The 18,089-nt window shown below is 41.0% G+C and overlaps 1 protein-coding gene across 1 annotated transcript in view; it reads right to left on the bottom strand.

Moving 5' to 3' along the window:
• Positions 1 to 18,089, bottom strand: part of PDSS1 (decaprenyl diphosphate synthase subunit 1) — a 42,055-nt gene that overhangs the window by 3,455 nt on the left and 20,511 nt on the right. The window contains exons 6-10 of the mRNA XM_058532660.1: positions 17,685 to 17,796; positions 17,479 to 17,588; positions 9,548 to 9,628; positions 9,330 to 9,443; positions 2,840 to 2,920 (exon numbers count right to left, since the gene is read on the bottom strand). Of these exons, the coding sequence (XP_058388643.1) occupies positions 2,840 to 2,920; positions 9,330 to 9,443; positions 9,548 to 9,628; positions 17,479 to 17,588; positions 17,685 to 17,796 (498 nt within the window). The remainder of the gene's footprint in view (positions 1 to 2,839; positions 2,921 to 9,329; positions 9,444 to 9,547; positions 9,629 to 17,478; positions 17,589 to 17,684; positions 17,797 to 18,089) is intronic.

The following is an 18,089-nucleotide window of genomic DNA, read 5'->3' as shown; positions in this document are numbered from 1 at the left end:
CTTTCTCCATTGTATGTTCTTAGCTCCTTTGTTGAAAATTAGCTGTCCGTATATGTGTGGTTTTATTTCTGGGCTTTCAATTCTGTTCCATTGATCTGTGTGTCTGTTTTTGTACCAGTACCATGCTGTTTTGATTACTATTGCTTTGTAGTATGTTTTGAAGTCAGGGATTGTGATGCCTCTAGCTTTGTTCTTTTTTCTTAGGATTGCTTTAGCTATTCGGGGTCTTTTGTTGCCCCATATGAATTTTAGTATTTTTTTTTTCTATTTCCGTGAAGAATGTCATTGGGATTCTGATTGAGGTTGCATTGAATCTGTAGATTGCTTTAGGTAATATAGACATTTTAACTATCTGTAACCATGTTTTTATGTTGGTTCTTCCTAAAAGTATTTATCTCCATGACGTAAAAATGTTGACTGCAGAATCAAGTACAGTTGTGCGTAGCTTAATGATGGGGATATGTTCTGAGAGATGTGTCGTTAGGTGATTTCGTTGTTGTGCCAACATCAGAGTGTACTTAACACAAACCTAGACAGTATAGCCTGCTACCCACCTAGGCTATATGGTACTGATCTTATGAGACCATTGTCGTATATGTGGACCATCACTGACTGAAACGTCATTATGCGGCACGACTGTAATGTACTATAATTTTATTTCCTTCTCCATGGTTCCAAGTTCACAATCCCTCTATATTCAGAGTAGACTATTCCTAACATCATGACTGAAAGGCCTCTGATTTTCTGTACTCTACCAACTGACACAAGATACGACTCAAATATGATGACACGTTTTAGTTTGCTGTGCCTTATTGTACAAAAGCCCACTTCTGAATGTAACTGCCTCCTTTTCTTCTTCTTTGGGAACGGAGGTCCTGATTCCTAATATTTCCAATGCCTTAATCATTCTATTTTTTTGACGTCTTTTTAGCTTTACTGTACTGCTGCCGTCCCAGGATGACTCTTCATTGAGCTCTTTGGTTCATTCCACTGCTTTTAGTACTTAGATCTTTCTCTTTCTTGGTGTTTCCACATTTTTGCTGAAATACATCCACAAGTAACTTACCCAGAATATGTGTATTGGAAGTCAACTTTTTAGTTCTTAAGTGTGATAATGACTTTTGCCTTCATATTTAATGGATGGTGTGACTAGACATAGAATTCTAGGTTTAAAATGTTTCCTCATCATTTGGATGGTCTTGCTCACTGCCTTCTAGCATCCATTGTTTTTGCTATACAGTGAGCCAGTTTTGATCCCTTTTCCTTTTGTAGGTGACCACTTTTTTTCTTTCATTTTTTGACTCTCTTCCTGAAATATGTTACAGAAGTGTACTGATCATCCTCTTAAAAGCTTTTCTCATTTTCTTCCCTAGCTGTTTATATTTTGGAAGATTTTCTCAATTTCATGTTCTAATCCTTCTTGGGAGTTAGTTTTTCACAATCAATCATCTAAAATTTCTTAGAGCTTGTTCTTATTTGTTTTAAAAATATTATCCTGTTCTTGTTTTATGAATGCAGTATTTTTGAACCCTCCTATTTATATTTTTCCTGAATCTTTATTTCTGTTTATCTTGGTCTCATTCTTTCATTCAGCAAGCTTTAATCAACTATTTAGTAATCCTACTAAATAAATCCTAGTTGTCCATTCATATTTAATGAGGGAATAGGGACGAGGAGCTCTGTGGGTGAATAGGGAGCTAGAATTTATAGGTCTTTGGAGAATTTGTTTAGAGAACATTCCTGTGAATTTTTTTTTCTAAGTGCATTTCTGTCTAGGCTTACCAGAACTTCCCTGTTTTGCATAAGAGCTACAATTTAATTTCCCTCTTTTCAGTCCCACTTCTCACTTTAGCCTTCAGTAATACTGTTATTTCTGAGGCCAGAACCTCTCCCAGGCATATCGACTTCTTTATCAGCTACAGCCCCCTCTCATATTGAGTTTTTCATAGTACGGCCAAACTACCCTCCCAAAAGGTGGTAACCCATAGCAAATTATGATGCTTAACAATATAGAGAGTGAAAAGAGAAATATATCCTTTGAAGGGGTTTTGCTTTTTGGAAATTTAAAAAATCTGAAAGATAACTATTTGGAATTCTTTCAAGTATTGGACTAACTATAGATCTCAGACCACATTTACTTACTAAAAATTGTTTGCTCACTCCATCGTATTCACTAGATCTACTGGCTCCAAATGACTTTAGATTTGGATCTTGGAAACAGCTCATTCTCAAAAGATAGTCATAGAAACTGAAAATATGCAAAAGAATCTGGGTTCAACAGGAATTCTAAAGATGTATGGCAATATATTTGAGATAAGCTTATAGCCCTGAAGGTTAAACAGTTTAGTTTGCTTTTGTTGGGTTACTTTTTTGTTTTTTTTAAAGTTACCATTTCTTTAGTCACACCTTTATCGCGGTTATATATCGGATGGACTAGACTGCCGATTTTGAACAATCTGGCTGTGTCAAGGATGAGGACTTGGACTAGACTGGAGGCCAGTCTGGGTGACTGGAAGAATAGTGATGCTACTGATGGATATAGGGAAGGCTGGTTCCACACCAGTGGGGCTCAACCCTGACTGCACATTGGAATCACCTGGGTAACTTTCAAAAAAATATTAATGTCCAAGCCCTAGCCAAGACCACTTAAATGAAGATCTCTGGGAAGAATTCTACAAGAAAAAATTATACAAGTTTTTCTTTCTCAGTTTTTGTCAATTCAAGAATTGGCCAAACTTGGTCTTACACCTAAAATTTAATGTTATCTTACTTGTTTTGTTAAAGAACATTGCCACATTGTACCTGCTGTTGCTTTTTTCGTTTTTAAAAATAATCTTACCTGTAATACATATTGTCGAGCTCTGTCTACATCTCCTGGCAAGTTGAACCGTCTCATTATCATTGCATTCATTTCTGGGAACTAACCATAAAGAAAGAAAATCTGTTTACTGCTCCTGAGAGAATCACATGTTCTAACAGTAGTTTGTAATAATAGGAAATAATAATAGGAAAAAACAAAAAGGTGATTAAATGTTCAGATGATGTGGGGGAGCAGTAAATTGTAGCAATTAAAGAAGCAGCGCTAAGAGAGACATCCATTTTCCAGGTACAGGGACTGAGCTGGTACGCAAGAGAGGCAGCCGTTGATCCTTGGTCATTATGATGTTCTGTTCTATCTTTGGTCCAACACTGAGTAAGAAAGAACAAAGTACATCTCTAAAATCTCCTTATTGACTTCTCTTCTGGTTCTGAAACTTTAGATTGCACCAGAATCACCAGACGCCTACTGGGCCTCTCCCCTAGAGTTTCTAATTCATTAGGCGTGGGGCATGAGTGTGCATTTCAAACAAGTTCTCAGGTGATGCTGATTCTGCTGCTCTCTGCTGACATTTTGAGAACCACTGGCTTAGGATGAGGGTGGGAATTAGAAATTCTACTTTCAGTACTAAATTGAGTGAGTGACTCTTGAAGCTACTGAGGTTTCTGAGCAGAGGGTATTATGCGCAGAGCTCTTTGCCTTAGCAGCTTGTAGAGTGGATGAGAGCAGTGGAACGCAACGTTGACTGCACACTGGAATGTGTGCAGTCTTGAGAGAGGTTTATAATACAGTTGGCCTGGATCAGCTCTCCAAGATTCTGATTATATTGGCTTGGGGTTTGGCCCAGGCAACAGGATTTTTAAAACTCTCCAGGTGTTTTTAATGTGCAGCCAAGGTTGAGAATCACTGAATTAGAAGAGAGAGAGGTAGAGATACCAGTCAGGTTACTGTAGTAAATTATAAAGAGAACTAGAGTTAAGTTGATGGCAATAGGAGAAAAAAAGAAAACAGGTACAGAAGGCATTGAAGATAAATCTAATATTCTACAATACTTAGCAACAGAATCAGGAAGCCAGGACACCAAATCACTTCACTTTCTAGATCCCAGCTCTAGTCCTGGTGCTGCCCAGCTGGGTGAGTTCCTTAACCTCCTGGGTCTTAGCCCCCTGATCGGTATCATGAGGGAGCCGAAGGACACAATCTGAAATCCATTAGCTCTAACAGCTGATGGTCCGTGAAATAAGAGGTAAGATGACATGTTTGGTTTTGGACACGTCAGTGCTTATTAGCAGTTGCCAGTTTTTTCCTGGCAATAAGCCTGAAGGATGAAATAAGTTGTTGTCCTGTAACCACCGCCACGGCATTAGTAATCCCAGAAGGAAAAATACGGCACACAGAGAAAAACCTCACCCAGATGATGGCAGATGAGAAATTAAGAATGTTCCTTTCAGAGCAAAGTAGGTGGCAGAACAAAGTTCCAAACATGTAGAGGCTGCTAGAGCTAGCAACTGGTTGGTTCCTAAATGAAAACCAGTAATTTGCTTTAGTTACTGGTCTTTTAAGAATAAAATAAGTTTTGCAGGAAACAAATCAGGAAGGCTCAAATCAATCAATTTTAGTGGTAAAAAGTCAAATCAAGTAGGTATTCATCTTAGTTTCTTTTTTTTTGTGAGGAAGATCAGCCCTGGGCCTGCCCCGTGGCTTCGCAGTTAAGTGCTCGCGCTCCGCTACTGGCGGCCGGGGTTCGGATCCCGGGCGCGCACCGACGCACCGCTTCTCCGGCCATGCTGAGGCCGCGTCCCACATACAGCAACTAGAAGGATGTGCAACTATGACGTACAACTATCTACTGGGGCTTTGGGGGGGAAAAACAAAAAGGAGGAGGCTTGGCAATGGATGTTAGCTCAGAGCCGGTCTTCCTCAGCAAAAAGAGGAGGATTAGCATGGATGTTAGCTCAGGGCTAATCTTCCTCACAAAAAAAAAAAAAAAAAAAAGATCAGCCCTGAGCTAACATCCATGCCAATCCCCCTTTTTGCTGAGGAAGACCGGCTCTGAGCTAACATCTATTGCCAATCCTCCTTTTTTTTTTTCCCCAAAGCCCCAGTAGATAGTTGTACGTCATAGTTGCACATCCATCTAGTTGCTGTATGTGGGACGCGGCCTCAGCATGGCCGGAGAAGCGGTGCGTCGGTGCGCGCCTGGGATCCGAACCCAGGCCACCAGCAGCGGAGCGCACACACTTAACCGCTAAGCCACGGGGCAGGCCCTGTCTTAGTTTCTTAATACCACATTCCAAAATTGGATTTCTAGAAGGCTGTATCCTCAAAGCTGATGTGACACTGTCATGGGCATCTGGCAAAATGACCTTGTCTATGGTATATGAGCTTTTTCTGCAGTACCAACAAGTGTGGTAAAATGTGCTGACTGGGTGGTTTCTCTGATTCCTTTGACTATAAAAAGCATTGACAAAGCAAAGATTGAAAAACATATTTGCATTGAGCGTGACTCCATCCTTCCTTTGAAACATATAGTGTGTGCAATTTTAACATGCAAATATTAAACACTTCCCCTCGGCACTCCTGTCCCTTAAATGTGTATGTGGAGAAGAAACGAGAAACAAATAACAGGAAAACGGTTGCCTGCCTGCAAGATTTAGTGGGAAATAAGAAAATTTTTCTTTGCTCAGGGCTCAGTTTTTAAGAGTAAGAAAACCACCTGTGGATGAATCAGATTCTAACTCTGTGAAATCGGTCCGTAAAGTAAACTACAGAGGTGATCAATAAATTGGAGTGAGCTTACGCAAACCTAACTTGGGTAACTCTAAGACACCAACTCATCACAACAAGAGCAGAAGCCTGTGCAGCTGGTGCAGGGGCTTGTGAGGGTGATGGCAGTTGGCAGGACAGCTACAGGCTGACATTTAGGTCTGGTGACTTATCAAATAAGGAAGAGAAGCAGAAGAAAGGAAAAGATCTTTTAAAGGATACTTGAGAACTAATGTAGTTTCACCAAAAAAAAAAAAAAAAGAGAAGACTTCCATTTTGTTTCTGAAGATTTTGAAATCCAATCTATATGCTCTTTAAAGATTTAACATGAGGTTTTGTTCTTACAAAGAAAATGAGTATACACAGGAAGGAGACTGTCACCACTGGGACCTCCCTAGTAATCCTGAAACTTTTCTTAAATCCCCTGTACCAACTGTTATCAAAAAACCCCTCAGAGAGATGACAAAAATAGTGAATTCCAAAGAGAGAGAGTTTCTATCAAGTTGCTGGGTCCAACAAATTCCAATTTGAAGACAAGTCACCATGCTAAGTTAAAAAGGAAGAGCCGTGTCCCAACGTTGCTTGTCTTGGTCCAGTGAGACTCAGTCAATGTTCACAAATGGAAAAGTTCAAAGACTGATTTATCTAATCTGCAAATAAAACTCACCTACTTATGGAAAAAGGTTACAAACTTCAAACAACAACTCCACTAAATGGGTAGGTTGATCACGATGGAAGCTGACACAGAGACTCCTTTGAGTGTTGTCAGCACATTTTCAGTACCAGGGCACACCAGCTGTCTGCTCTGTGGGAAGACCTACTGGGGACCAGACAAGCTCATCAACTAGCTTTTATCCACATCATCAGTGGCAATAACATTACATTGTGTAGTAAAATGTATATTGCCTGCCATGCCATTTACCAGATATTTGATTTTGGCCAAGTTTGAGCATCCCTTTCTTATTTGTAGAATGGACATAATAACACAAAGAGGAGTTGTGAGGTTAATGTATAAAAGAATCCTTTGTAAACTAAATGGAGATACTGCACGTTTTCATGTTATTTTTGGAACTCGTTTTACCCCAATCAATTTGAGCCCCAAAAATCTTGACAAACAAATTTCTGGCCAAAAATCCCTTTTTTGACAGTGTAACCCATAGTAGAGCCTAAACTTGATGTTTTATTTGAAAACAACTTATAATTATATATTTGCCTAACTTTTTGGCCCATGTGCCACAAGACAGAACAATCAGTCTACTTAGGGAACAAGCCCTGTCCAGTTACTTCCTGCTTGGCCTCATTCTGTGTTCCCTTTTCTAAGGCTGCAATGTGCCTTTTTAACTCCTTTTCCCGTCTGCCTGATGGGCAGACGGGAAAAGCGCTGTCTGGTGAGGATGAGTGTGTGTCTCGTGGTACTGGGATTTCCCAGTGAAACATGTAAAACTGTGGTTTGGGGCACTGTAAGCTTGTGTCTGTTCTTTTTCCTCGCCCTTTTTGTTTTAAATGAGCATTTTTCAATCTCTTGTAGATTACTGACCAATCAATATGTAGGAGTGGTCCATTTCCCCCCTGACTTTGCCCCACTATATCTTAAGGCAGAATTATTCACTACTCCTTTGTGTAGAGGGAAGCAAATTAGTGTCTTTTGAAATGTGTTCATAGTGAAACACAATCAGCAGAGGCATCCGTTCTTGATCATCTTAAGGTTAAAGTAGGACTCAGCTGTTAACTTAGTATCATGGGGCTCATAAAATTATTTATAATTGTTAAGATTTCTAGGGGGCTGGCCCGGTGGCATAGCGGTTAGGTTCGTGTGCTCCGCCTCGGCGGCCCAGGGTTTGCTGGTTCAGATCCTGGGCGAGGACCTGCGCACCGCTCATCAAGCCATGCTGAGGCAGCGTCCCACATAGAAGAACTAGAAGGACATACAACTAGGATATACAACTATGTACTGGGGATTTGGGGAGAAAAAAAGGAAAAAAGAGGAAGATTGGCAACAGATGTTAGCTCAGGGCCAGTCTTCCTCAAAAAAAAAAGCTGACTTACTGTTCTTTAAAAAAAAAAAAAAAAAAAAAAAGATTTCTAAAAGTATAGCACCCAGAGCTTTTTAGTAGACTGTAAGCCTCTTAGGGAAAGGCTTGTTCCTTAGTCAGCTTGATAACCTCAGAACCCAGCTAAAGGAATCTTCGCTGAGACGGCAGAATCCCAGTGCTCTCAGCCCATCTTGTTCCTTATTCACATTTACTAACCAGTGTAGATGGTAGCCAGTGACAAATCTTTCTAACCTCAGGCATGCCTTTACATTTACATGGCTCAAGAATCCTCTGCTTTTTGTGGGTTAATGGTGAAAAAGAAAATGTTCCTCACTCATGCTTTAATGTATACAAGGGGATTTTACAAATTGTCAGAACCTGGCACACATATTAATATTCTTCTTGAGTTCTGGGCTGGCAGTTAGTCTCAATAGGAGAAAGGGCCCATTTAGAGCACACTTGACACTTCTCGCCTTTGCCTCAGAATGTTGAGAGGATGGAGCCTGAAATGGGGATAGATGTTTCCAGAGAGTGCCCCAGCATCTTGGGTCACAGCCCTCATTGCTCAGTTGATTGCCGTCCACTAATGTGCTGCCCAAGGTACCTGGCCCAGCCCTCAAGCCATCAGCCTCCTCCGAGAATTACCCTGGTGATGGCTCTGCTAGATCCTGGATAAAAGATGACCTCTCCTTTCTTGGATCAGAAACGGATCAGGAGCAACATCTGGTTTCTATATCAAAATGGCATCACTGAGTTCTATGGAAAACATGATTTATCTTTGTAAATTCTGAGAAAGAATAGAGGCAAAATCTCTGACAGACTAAAAGTTTACTAAAATTTTTGACAAGAGCTAATTTTTAATTTTATGGCATGGTGATGAACACCTTAGTGCTCTGCTAAGTAACAAATATTACTAAGATGAAAATCTATTAAAAAGATGTCCAAATACCAGCCAATGTCCCACTTATTTCAAATAACATTTGGCACAGCCAGAAGCAATGTGGCCAGGGTCCAGAGCAGGCTCTGAAAACGTCTGCCTTGCAAGTCACTGCAGCATCTTTGAAGCTTTTTTCATCCATATTAAGGAGAATATGAAGGCAGCTTTACTTCCTTAACTGACAGCCCCTCAATCTGGAGAAAGAAGGAACTATGTGGTTCTCGTAGTACATTCCACTGACTTGACATTTTGAGGCAATGGCCGAGGCTCTCTCAGAGCAGCAAATAGTCCCACTAAACTTCTAGAACTAGAGAATTTCTCAGAATTTCTTATGCTTGGAGGCCCTTCCTGGGCCTTTTTAAGGGGCTCTGAGGTACACCCCAAGTCCAGTCCTATAATCAAGATGTAGAAACCATTCATCTAGTCAGTGCCCAAAATATAAGGAAATCATCATAATGCTACCTTAAATGCATAGAGCACTTAATTTACAAAGTATCTCCATGAATATTATCTCAGTTAATCCTCATGACAATCCTGGGAGGAAGGTTGTAATCTTCTCAATTTTATATAGATAAGGAAACAGGTAAAACTTAGAGGTGAGATGACTGCCCCAGCATCTCAGTCATAGAGCTAGGATGAAGTCTAGATCTGGGGTCTCTCTTCTAAATGCTTTCCCATCTATTCCTTATCTGAACCTTCCCATCAGCTGTGCCTGGAAGATACTGGTTGTATAAGACTACACAGCAATGTGTCACAAGGAGTTCGTGACACCTACCTGCTGACAAGCAAATAAGACAGGGCCGGTGGCTAACCCGAGCTTCAGATCGGCTGCTGTTGGTTTGCCCATCTGGTCAGAACACGAGGTGAAGTCCAGTACATCATCTATCAGCTAGCGAAAGGAAAAAAGGAACGTCAGAGCATCACCCCTTCAACTTCACGGCCGCCCTTCCCACTGTACCCACAGGCCACCTTCTCATAACGAAGCACACCAACCTGGAAAGCTATCCCCACGTTTTTTCCGTATTGATAGGCAATCTCGTGCACCACTGGGTCGGGGCACCCCAGGACAGAGACCTGCAACAGAGGAGGATTCTGAGATAAGCTGCTGGAGGCAGAAGCAAGGCAGCCAAGCCCCGCGTGGAAGAGTCAGACATCTATCCCCTTAAAAACGAGTGAGGCCAGATCTGTACAGTCGAGAGAAACTGATACCAGAAGGAGACCAAATGTTTACAAAGTACCTATAATGAAAGGAGTTCAGCCTCAGCTTCTCTTAAATTCTAAGAAGACTGTCCTTCCCCCCCCTTTTCACAGGATAAGCCCTCTTTCCCACTGCTTAAGAAAAACCGAGCTACAACCAGACCAGTTCTGCTGGGAAAACTCTCTGACATGCAAAAGGAACAGACTCGAACACGTGACGTGCTGGCTTCCAGTGCTCAGCAAACCTGGCCCAATTGTTGGCTGTATTTTATTTTTATTTCTTTATGGATGTAGCCCTTATTTCAGGGCTAGATATCTAATCTGATCTAATCGTACCCATGATGTTGCCATATATTTCCCCATCTGTAGTCTTTTAATAATTTTGGTGATTTCACTTAAATCTGAAATGCAGTTATTCTACGTCTATAACAGCCTCGAGCCTCATGCTTCAGACACAGACATTGTTCTCTCACTATCAGGATCTGCACTGGGGCTACTGTTTCCATATTTCTCTCACAATAAGTAATGTAACTGTATAAAAGCTTTTTTTCCCTTTTAGTAGCGGAGAAATAGGACTTCCTAAGTCTTTTTCAAAACTCCAAAAAACTAGCTGGCACTGGCCACTTGCGTGCATTTCCTGCTGCTCTGCTAAGCATGCTAAGCAGGTCCAGCCACATTTTCAGAAAACAAAGACTGGATAAAAACCAAAAGGGGGAAGGGGAGAGACATTCTACTCTACCAAAGAGGAAATGTCTATATGACTCTCCACGAGAAAGCCAGATGGAGCTGGTCATCTCCATTCTGTAATGGGTCACTGAAGATAAAGAGCCCTGTCCCCTGACTTCAGCCCCTACCTCTGCAGTCCTCTGCTCGGGACCCTACTCTGCTCAGGCATCAGTATAGTACAGTGGTTTGGGCTCTACAGTTAGCCTGTGGGGGTGCACTTATGCCCCTTACAATTATGTGACCTCAGTGTGTTCCTTAATCTTTCTGTGCTTCAGTTGCCTCGTCTGTAAAATGTAGGCTCAGAAGCACTCCCCTCAGAGGGTTGCTGTGAAGAAGACATGGGATGCTACTTTTAAACCTTGGTTATAACTCAGTGTTTGCTATTATTGTTAATAATCCTCCTCCTCCTCAGCCACTGGACACAGAAACCGGAGCCTGCGGAGTGTCCATGCACCTCTGCTAATTCAAGCCAGGTCATGTAACTTGCTCAGCCCTGAGAATGTTTTTGATGACTTAATGAAGCCTGCGACCATGTAATGCTTGGCCTCCATAAAAATGCACACAGCATAAAAGTTTAGTGGGCACTTGCTTGAGTGAATAATAAACTCAAAACTGCTTTCCACAGCAAAGACCTCACCACTGGCAGGCACTGACCCACAGGCTACAGGGAGGGATTCCTCCTCTTTTCAACTGAACTAAAGAAGCTGTGAGACTACATGGGGGAGAGTTTAGAAACTTTGAAAGAAGTCAAGATATCCATCAACTTGGCTAAAAGAAGGAGAGTGTGGCAAGATTCAGGCAGCCTGAGATATGCTGAGCTCACAACACAATGATACCCCTTTACTAGGCAGAAATAACCCAAAAAGCAATCCTATAGAGAGGTGACTGCTGTTTCCTCAACATTCCTCAACAAAGCAGCACAGAAATACAAACTTTTTCTTCCTGAAAAGTAAAAGATTTTTAAAAACGACATTCTATGTCTAAACTCAATGAATTAAAAGTGGTGGAGTACATATGATGAGCACTTGACATGATCTTAGTTAAACCTCACAACATCCCATAAATATTTCTGTTGTGGTTGATGATAAGAGCTAACAATTCCCGAGCACTCACTGTGTGCCAGGTACTATTCTGAGCTTTCTCACACAATAACTCACCAATGAGCAGGACCCGAGGACAGAGGGTACCAGGTGTTACATGGCTGGGAAATGGTGGAATCAATTTGAACCAAAATGGTCTGGCTCCAGAGACTGTTCTCTTCACCACTTTGCTATGGTGCTTCTCATGGGCAACAAAATGGAAGCTCAAAGAAGTCAAGGAATGCACCCAAGTAAGCAGAGAACTCAGAAGTATGTCTGCATCACTCGCATCTAGCTCACATGTGCTAACGCAGAGATGAGCTACTTCTCAGTGGGCAGCTTCTGCCTCACAGGCTGTGAAGGGACACTTCTGGCTCAGATTTCAACTACTGCCATGTAAAGACCACTCCTCACCCCCCACAGAGAATCCTGCTCCCCCAGCCCTGTCTGGATCTGTCCTACCACAACCAGGAAAACCAGAAGCAACGCAACACAAAGACCAGAAAGGAGGTGTGCTGGCATGAAACGAACGCTGCTTGTTCTTAGCCTCAGAGGAGAGGTGCCTCAGATCTTTCTGGAAGTGGGTGGAGTACAAAGAATGACTAAGTAAAAGTGGAGCTCGGCTAACTGTTCTGTTTGAAGCAGGTCCACAGCCAGGCCATGTGCATCTTTTCGGGGAAGGTCCACACCTCTCTCAAGGTTCTCATAAGTCTTGTCTCAAAAAGATTACTAAGTCCTGTAGGCATGGCAGGGGCAGAGGACTTGATATTTATCAAGCATCTCTATCTTGAAGTGTGTGTTTGCACCACTGTAAGTTAAGAGATATATTCTGATACATATATACATTGTGGTCTTATTTATTAAAAATAGTGGAGATTATTGGAGCTCTACTATTACATAAAAAATATCAAAACAGGTTGTTGTCAAAAACCAACTGAAATATTGGGAGAAAACATATGCATCATAGTATCAGAGACAAAGAGTGAATATTCTTTTTTTTGTGTGTGTGAGGAAGACCAGCCTAACATCCGTGCCCATCTTCCCCTACTTTATATGGGATGCCGCCACAGCATGGCTTAACAAGCGGTGCGTCGGTGTGCGCCTGGGATGTGAACCGGCGAACCCCGGGACGCCGCAGCGGAGCGCGCGCACTTAACTGCTTGCGCCACCGGGCCGGCCCTGAGTGAATATTCTTAATATATAAAACGCTCTTAAAAACTGAGCAGAAAAAAGACCAAACACCCACTAGAAAAATGGGCAAAAGATATGAACAAGACAATTCACAAAATTAAAGATATAAAAGTCCTCAAGCACCTGAAAATATGTTCAACTTCACTCAGAAAGCAGAGATGTAAGTTAAAACACTGTAGTACCATTTCTCATCTATCAGATTGGCAAAAATTAAAGTCTAACACCACATCCAGTCAGGCTGTGGGGAAACAGGCAGATACTCTCATAAACCACTGGTGGAAATGCATAATGGTACAACCCTGATGGAGGGAAGCTTGGTAGTATCTAACAAAACCACATAGACAGTTACCTTGAAATACACCCGGAAGGTACACCGCTAACAATACAAAAATACATTCACACAAGGTTAGTCCTGTCGTAGCATCTGTAATCGTATAACATTGGAAACCTAAATGCCCAAATGTAGGAGTGGCTGTGTAAACCATGGCACGTCCACACAATGGGATATGACACAGCTGCTTCAAAAATAAGGAAGAGTCTATAAACCAACATGAAATGACTTCCATAATATATCATTAACTGAAGAAAGCAAGGTGCAAAAGCAAAATAAAAAGTAGTACTATATACTATTTTGCTGTAAGAAAGAAGGGGAAAAACATATATGTGTCTGCTCATTTATGTAAAAAGAAACACAGGAAAGAGGAACCAGAAACTGAGACTGGTTAGTTACAGCGTGGGTGAGAAGGATGGGGAGTAGGATCTGGGTAAAAGGGGATGATGGGGCAGGTACCTTTTTGTATAGTTTGTAATGTCATACACTCAAAACAACAATAACCTCAAAACTGAAACACCAAATCAGTAAGAATGGGAACCCCTAAAATGGAACAAAAAAGAACTGAACTATATTTCAAATAATAACATAACCACACTGACCCGGGGAGAAAGGTAACTTCTGAACACAGAACTCTGACTATATTACCCTCAGGCTAAAGACAAAAGGAACTATAAACAAATCCTGAACTACTAGGTTTTTCACAGAGATATGAGTTAGCCATTTTTAAACCCCTATGATATATTCTTGGATTGGGCAAATAAATATATCATGGGGAATAGGAGCCAAGTTTCTTACTGTTGGGAAAGGGAGTTACAAATGTGGGAAGCCAGAATGCTAGAATAAATCACGAACCCTGTGGTATGAGCTATCAGTATGCTGCCTCATGGTTTCGAATAAACAAAAATGGATACAGAAAGACACAGACATAAGCATGTCCACATACATATATCATACACACATAAATTTCCCAGCTCTGTCCATTGGGAGGGCCTAGAACCCAGGTCTTGGTTTCTAAACACCATTCTCCACCAAAAGGAACCAGAGCTCCTGGGGAGAAATGATGGATCCCAGTGCAGGGAAGGACAAGATGAACCTAGAACCTCTCCTGCCAGAAATTAAGGCAGGGCGGACAGAATGATAGGGATATGTTAAAAATGCACAGGAACCAGGTTAAAGGGCTTTCCTTGCTGGCCAAATGGGGACAACTGAGCATTAAAATAAATAACAATAAACAGCTATAATCCATAGAGCAAAATAGGAATCCATGAGTCTATACAGATACAGTCTTCCTTAAAATAGAATACCAACTCTATTGTAGAAGCATGACATAGAATGATGGAATAAAGAAAACCGTCACTTGGCAACCATCAGAGTGATGACAGCCTCAGCAAAGAATCATAAATAGATGCTATTTATGCCCAGAGAGTGAGGGTTTGATAAGAAACAGAATTACTGACATAATCTCAAAATACTTCCCCCAAATAGGGAAAAATAGTAACTTTAAAGTGAAGAAACCTGGCAGGCGCCTCCGTAATCAAGTGACTAAGGTGACCATCATCAGTAGATAAAGGGACATCACACGCCACTGATATGATGAACTGAGAAGACAGCATCACTTCTGTATTCCTGCCCAAAATTCATAACCTGTGTCTAATCTCGAGAAATATCAGGCAAATCCAACTTGAGAGGCTCAACAACATAACTGGCCTGTGCTCTTCAAATTATCAAGGTAATTTAAGAACAAAGAAAGACTGAGGAACTCCTCCAAATTAAAAGAGACTAAAAAATCATGACAACTAAGTGCAACACGAGATCCTGGACCAGGAAAATTTTTTCCCTTTTGTTATAACAATATTATGACAACTGACAAAATCTGAATAATGTCTATCTGCAGATTAGATAAGAATATCATAACCAACAATAAGAGTGTTCTGCAAATATGACCCACAAAACAAAATTCCATGATGCACTCTGTAGCTTTGAAAATGAATAGGAAGACAGCCCATTGATTCCAGGCCACATGCAGCATTGGAGAGAAAAGAAGTTCAGGGGAAAAAAAAGGAAAAACAAATGAACCCAAGATTACCATATGTAGTTCTGGGTTCAAATCCCAGCTCAGCCACTGTCTGACCGAATGACACTGGATATCTCAGGTCTCATTCCCATCAGATTTTCCAGGGAACAAGTCATAGCCGTCATTGGTAAGCTACAGAATGTACTCTCATGACTGTATATAAATAAATAGCCAATCATCTTTTAAGATTACTTCTATTTTAATATCAGTGTCACAAAACAATTCTAGACAGTCAGATTTTAATACTCTTTCCATTAAAAATACAGAGTGGTTTAAAGGAGAAGGGGAAGGAGGGGAAGAAATGGTGTCCTTAGACACCATCAGAATGAATTATAAGCTGCTAACTTTCCTTCAAATTCCCGTAACATCACGGAATTCCACTAGTTCTTCTATAATAATTCTGATATTTAAATTCCCCTTATCCGCTATTTTTGGCATCTCTAATTTGCTTTGCATGCATTCTTTTGGAGCCCACATGTCTTTGCATTTTAGATACCAGGACTACATAAAACTAGCAATTTTGAATATATAACACCTCTGGATTATTTCTACCCACAGGCACTTCAATATAGAAACTTTATTCAGAGAGCTCACACTGTGATGTTGCTTTATTATTCTAACAGCACTGGAGTTTAGGAATAAATCATATGAAAGTGGGTAGTTCCGAGATGATGCCAGCATGCCTCCTAGTGGACAGCATAAAACATTTTGTTTTTAATAAGGGTTGTGCCATGTTAATATACATGTTTCTTGCTAACTTGCTAATCTGTGAAGAGCGAGGTGCTCTTTATAAATGAATACATGGGCTATCATGCCTTTGGCTTCTTAAGCAGAGGATAGTGACCACAATTAAGCCTTTCTTTGATGACTCAGGTCCATCTCCTGGGCCCCTTCGTAGGATCTGATCCCCGAGTACATTAGCTCCTGTTGTGGCTCCAGTGTGGCACTGCTGCCTGTCTGGGGATGTCCACTTTGTGTGGACAATGACTCCAGTGTTTCAACTTCGAACAGTCCCACTACCTGCTAGGCCTTCGAACTGCAGCCTCAAGCTTGTGAAATCATCAATGAGCGTCACTGAACACACCAGTGTGCCTTATGAGGATGGATCTCAAACTTCATGGAGATGTTGGCCAACAAGGGTCAGAGGATCAAGGAAGGATTAATGTAACAGCTTTGTGAAACATTCTTTTAATGAGCATTCCAGCGTCTATCATATTTTTAGCTGTCTCTATTTTAAAAAATCACACTTGCAATTTCTTGGAAATAAAAAAATAACAGCCCTTTTAATAATAAAGACAAAAACGGCCGAGATTGTGGCCAGCAAGTTCTACATCATTCACATTCCTTAGGGTTTCAATTAGGTTGTTTTAGGAAGAAAATGTTGTCCTGGTTCCTTTCTGGCTCACGATTATACATTTCTTGACACTTTTCAAAACAGAGACACTATTGGCAAGGGACTTCTTCACCTGAGAGGCCTGAGAAAAGGCTCTCTTCACCGGTAATGCTGTTAAAAGTGTATCATGACCGCAAGTGACATCTGCCCTTAGGGGCTTCCTTGCTTGTTCCTTTATTACAAGGGACTCTTTCTTGCCCAGGTGTCGTCTCTGTTACATCTGTTAGGCTGAGACACAGTCCGATGAACAAGTCTATGGAGGGAACTGTCTCTCATTCACAAGCCAGCACTGAATACCATATTTTCGTCTACAGATTAAGGATAATACTAACTGACTTTCAAAAAAAGAAAACTATGTGGAGAGTGAAGGGAAGGCCAGGGAGAAAGCAAGGGAAAGAAAAAAGTTATGGTTCACACTCAATTTCTACCCTGAAGAAAAATGGCTTGTTTATATTTCATGTAAAAATACTGGGAGGATCTACTACTCATAGAAAGGACAAAGAACACTAGACTAGTACAATCTCATAGCTAGAAGTTTTCTCCTGGGTAAATATTATATTTAAGAACACAGCATTTCATAACTTTTTAAATGCAAGATGTCAGAAATAGTGTGTGGGACAACAAATTACTTATGAGATGTTGTTCAAAATGTTACACAGTTTGGAAATTAGACTGGGGAATATATAAGCTTATTTTGATTCAATTCTTGGGAGGAAAGATGAAAAGTTAATGTCTGCAGAGGAAAATACAGCAAAAATGGAAACCACAGCAGAAGTTCTCCGTTGTTCGGGGATGAACTTCTCTCAATGACCTCTTGGGGTTTTGGTTACTATTTTAAGGTTCTCCAGTGAAATTTTTCTGGGAGAATTAGCTCCCAAGAAAGAGCTATGAGGATTTTTTTTAACTTGAAAGAAGACAGAACGTACATACTGCTTTACAACTGTTAGCTATCAGACTGGCAGTCTTCTTGAAGGTCTTTTCCAGATAGTGTGCAAATCTTTCATTCTCATTTTCTTTTGACCCTAGCTGAAGAAATTCACCTAGAAAGAAGGAAAGGGGTCATTTGAGATACGGTTTTATTGCCTGGCTGAATACTAAGATCGAATAAAAAAGAAGAAAAGTCAGAATTAACCTACCACGCACCAAATCTTCAATAACTTGGGTTAAAATAGATATAACAGTTGTATTTCCAATTCGTGCCAGAGCTATAGATGCTGCAGAAAGAATTAAATCTCCAGCAAGAACAGCCTAGAAAAGAAAAAGGAAAAAACCATGCTCGGAGAAAATTATCAGAGCAGTGGGGCCAACAATGAAGTTGTCGTCTCAGAAGATAAATACAGATTGGATCGGGAGGGAGGGGTCATCTTGGATGTAAGTGTCTTCCCTTCCTTTCTTCAGCAGGATTATGTAATTAGTTACAGATTTGGGACATTGTTTGCACTGGACTGGCTCTCAGCGATTACCCAGCCTCTCTCTCCAGCTCAGAGTTGAAGAAACAAATGCCTGGAGATGGAAAGGATCTCACCCTCTCTCTTCATCCC

This window comes from Diceros bicornis, chromosome 36, assembly GCF_020826845.1.
Source record: "Diceros bicornis minor isolate mBicDic1 chromosome 36, mDicBic1.mat.cur, whole genome shotgun sequence".
Classification (NCBI taxonomy): domain Eukaryota; kingdom Metazoa; phylum Chordata; class Mammalia; order Perissodactyla; family Rhinocerotidae; genus Diceros; species Diceros bicornis.
The sequence above is the reverse complement of the archived record's forward strand: the minus strand, read 5'-3'. Positions and strand labels throughout refer to the sequence as shown.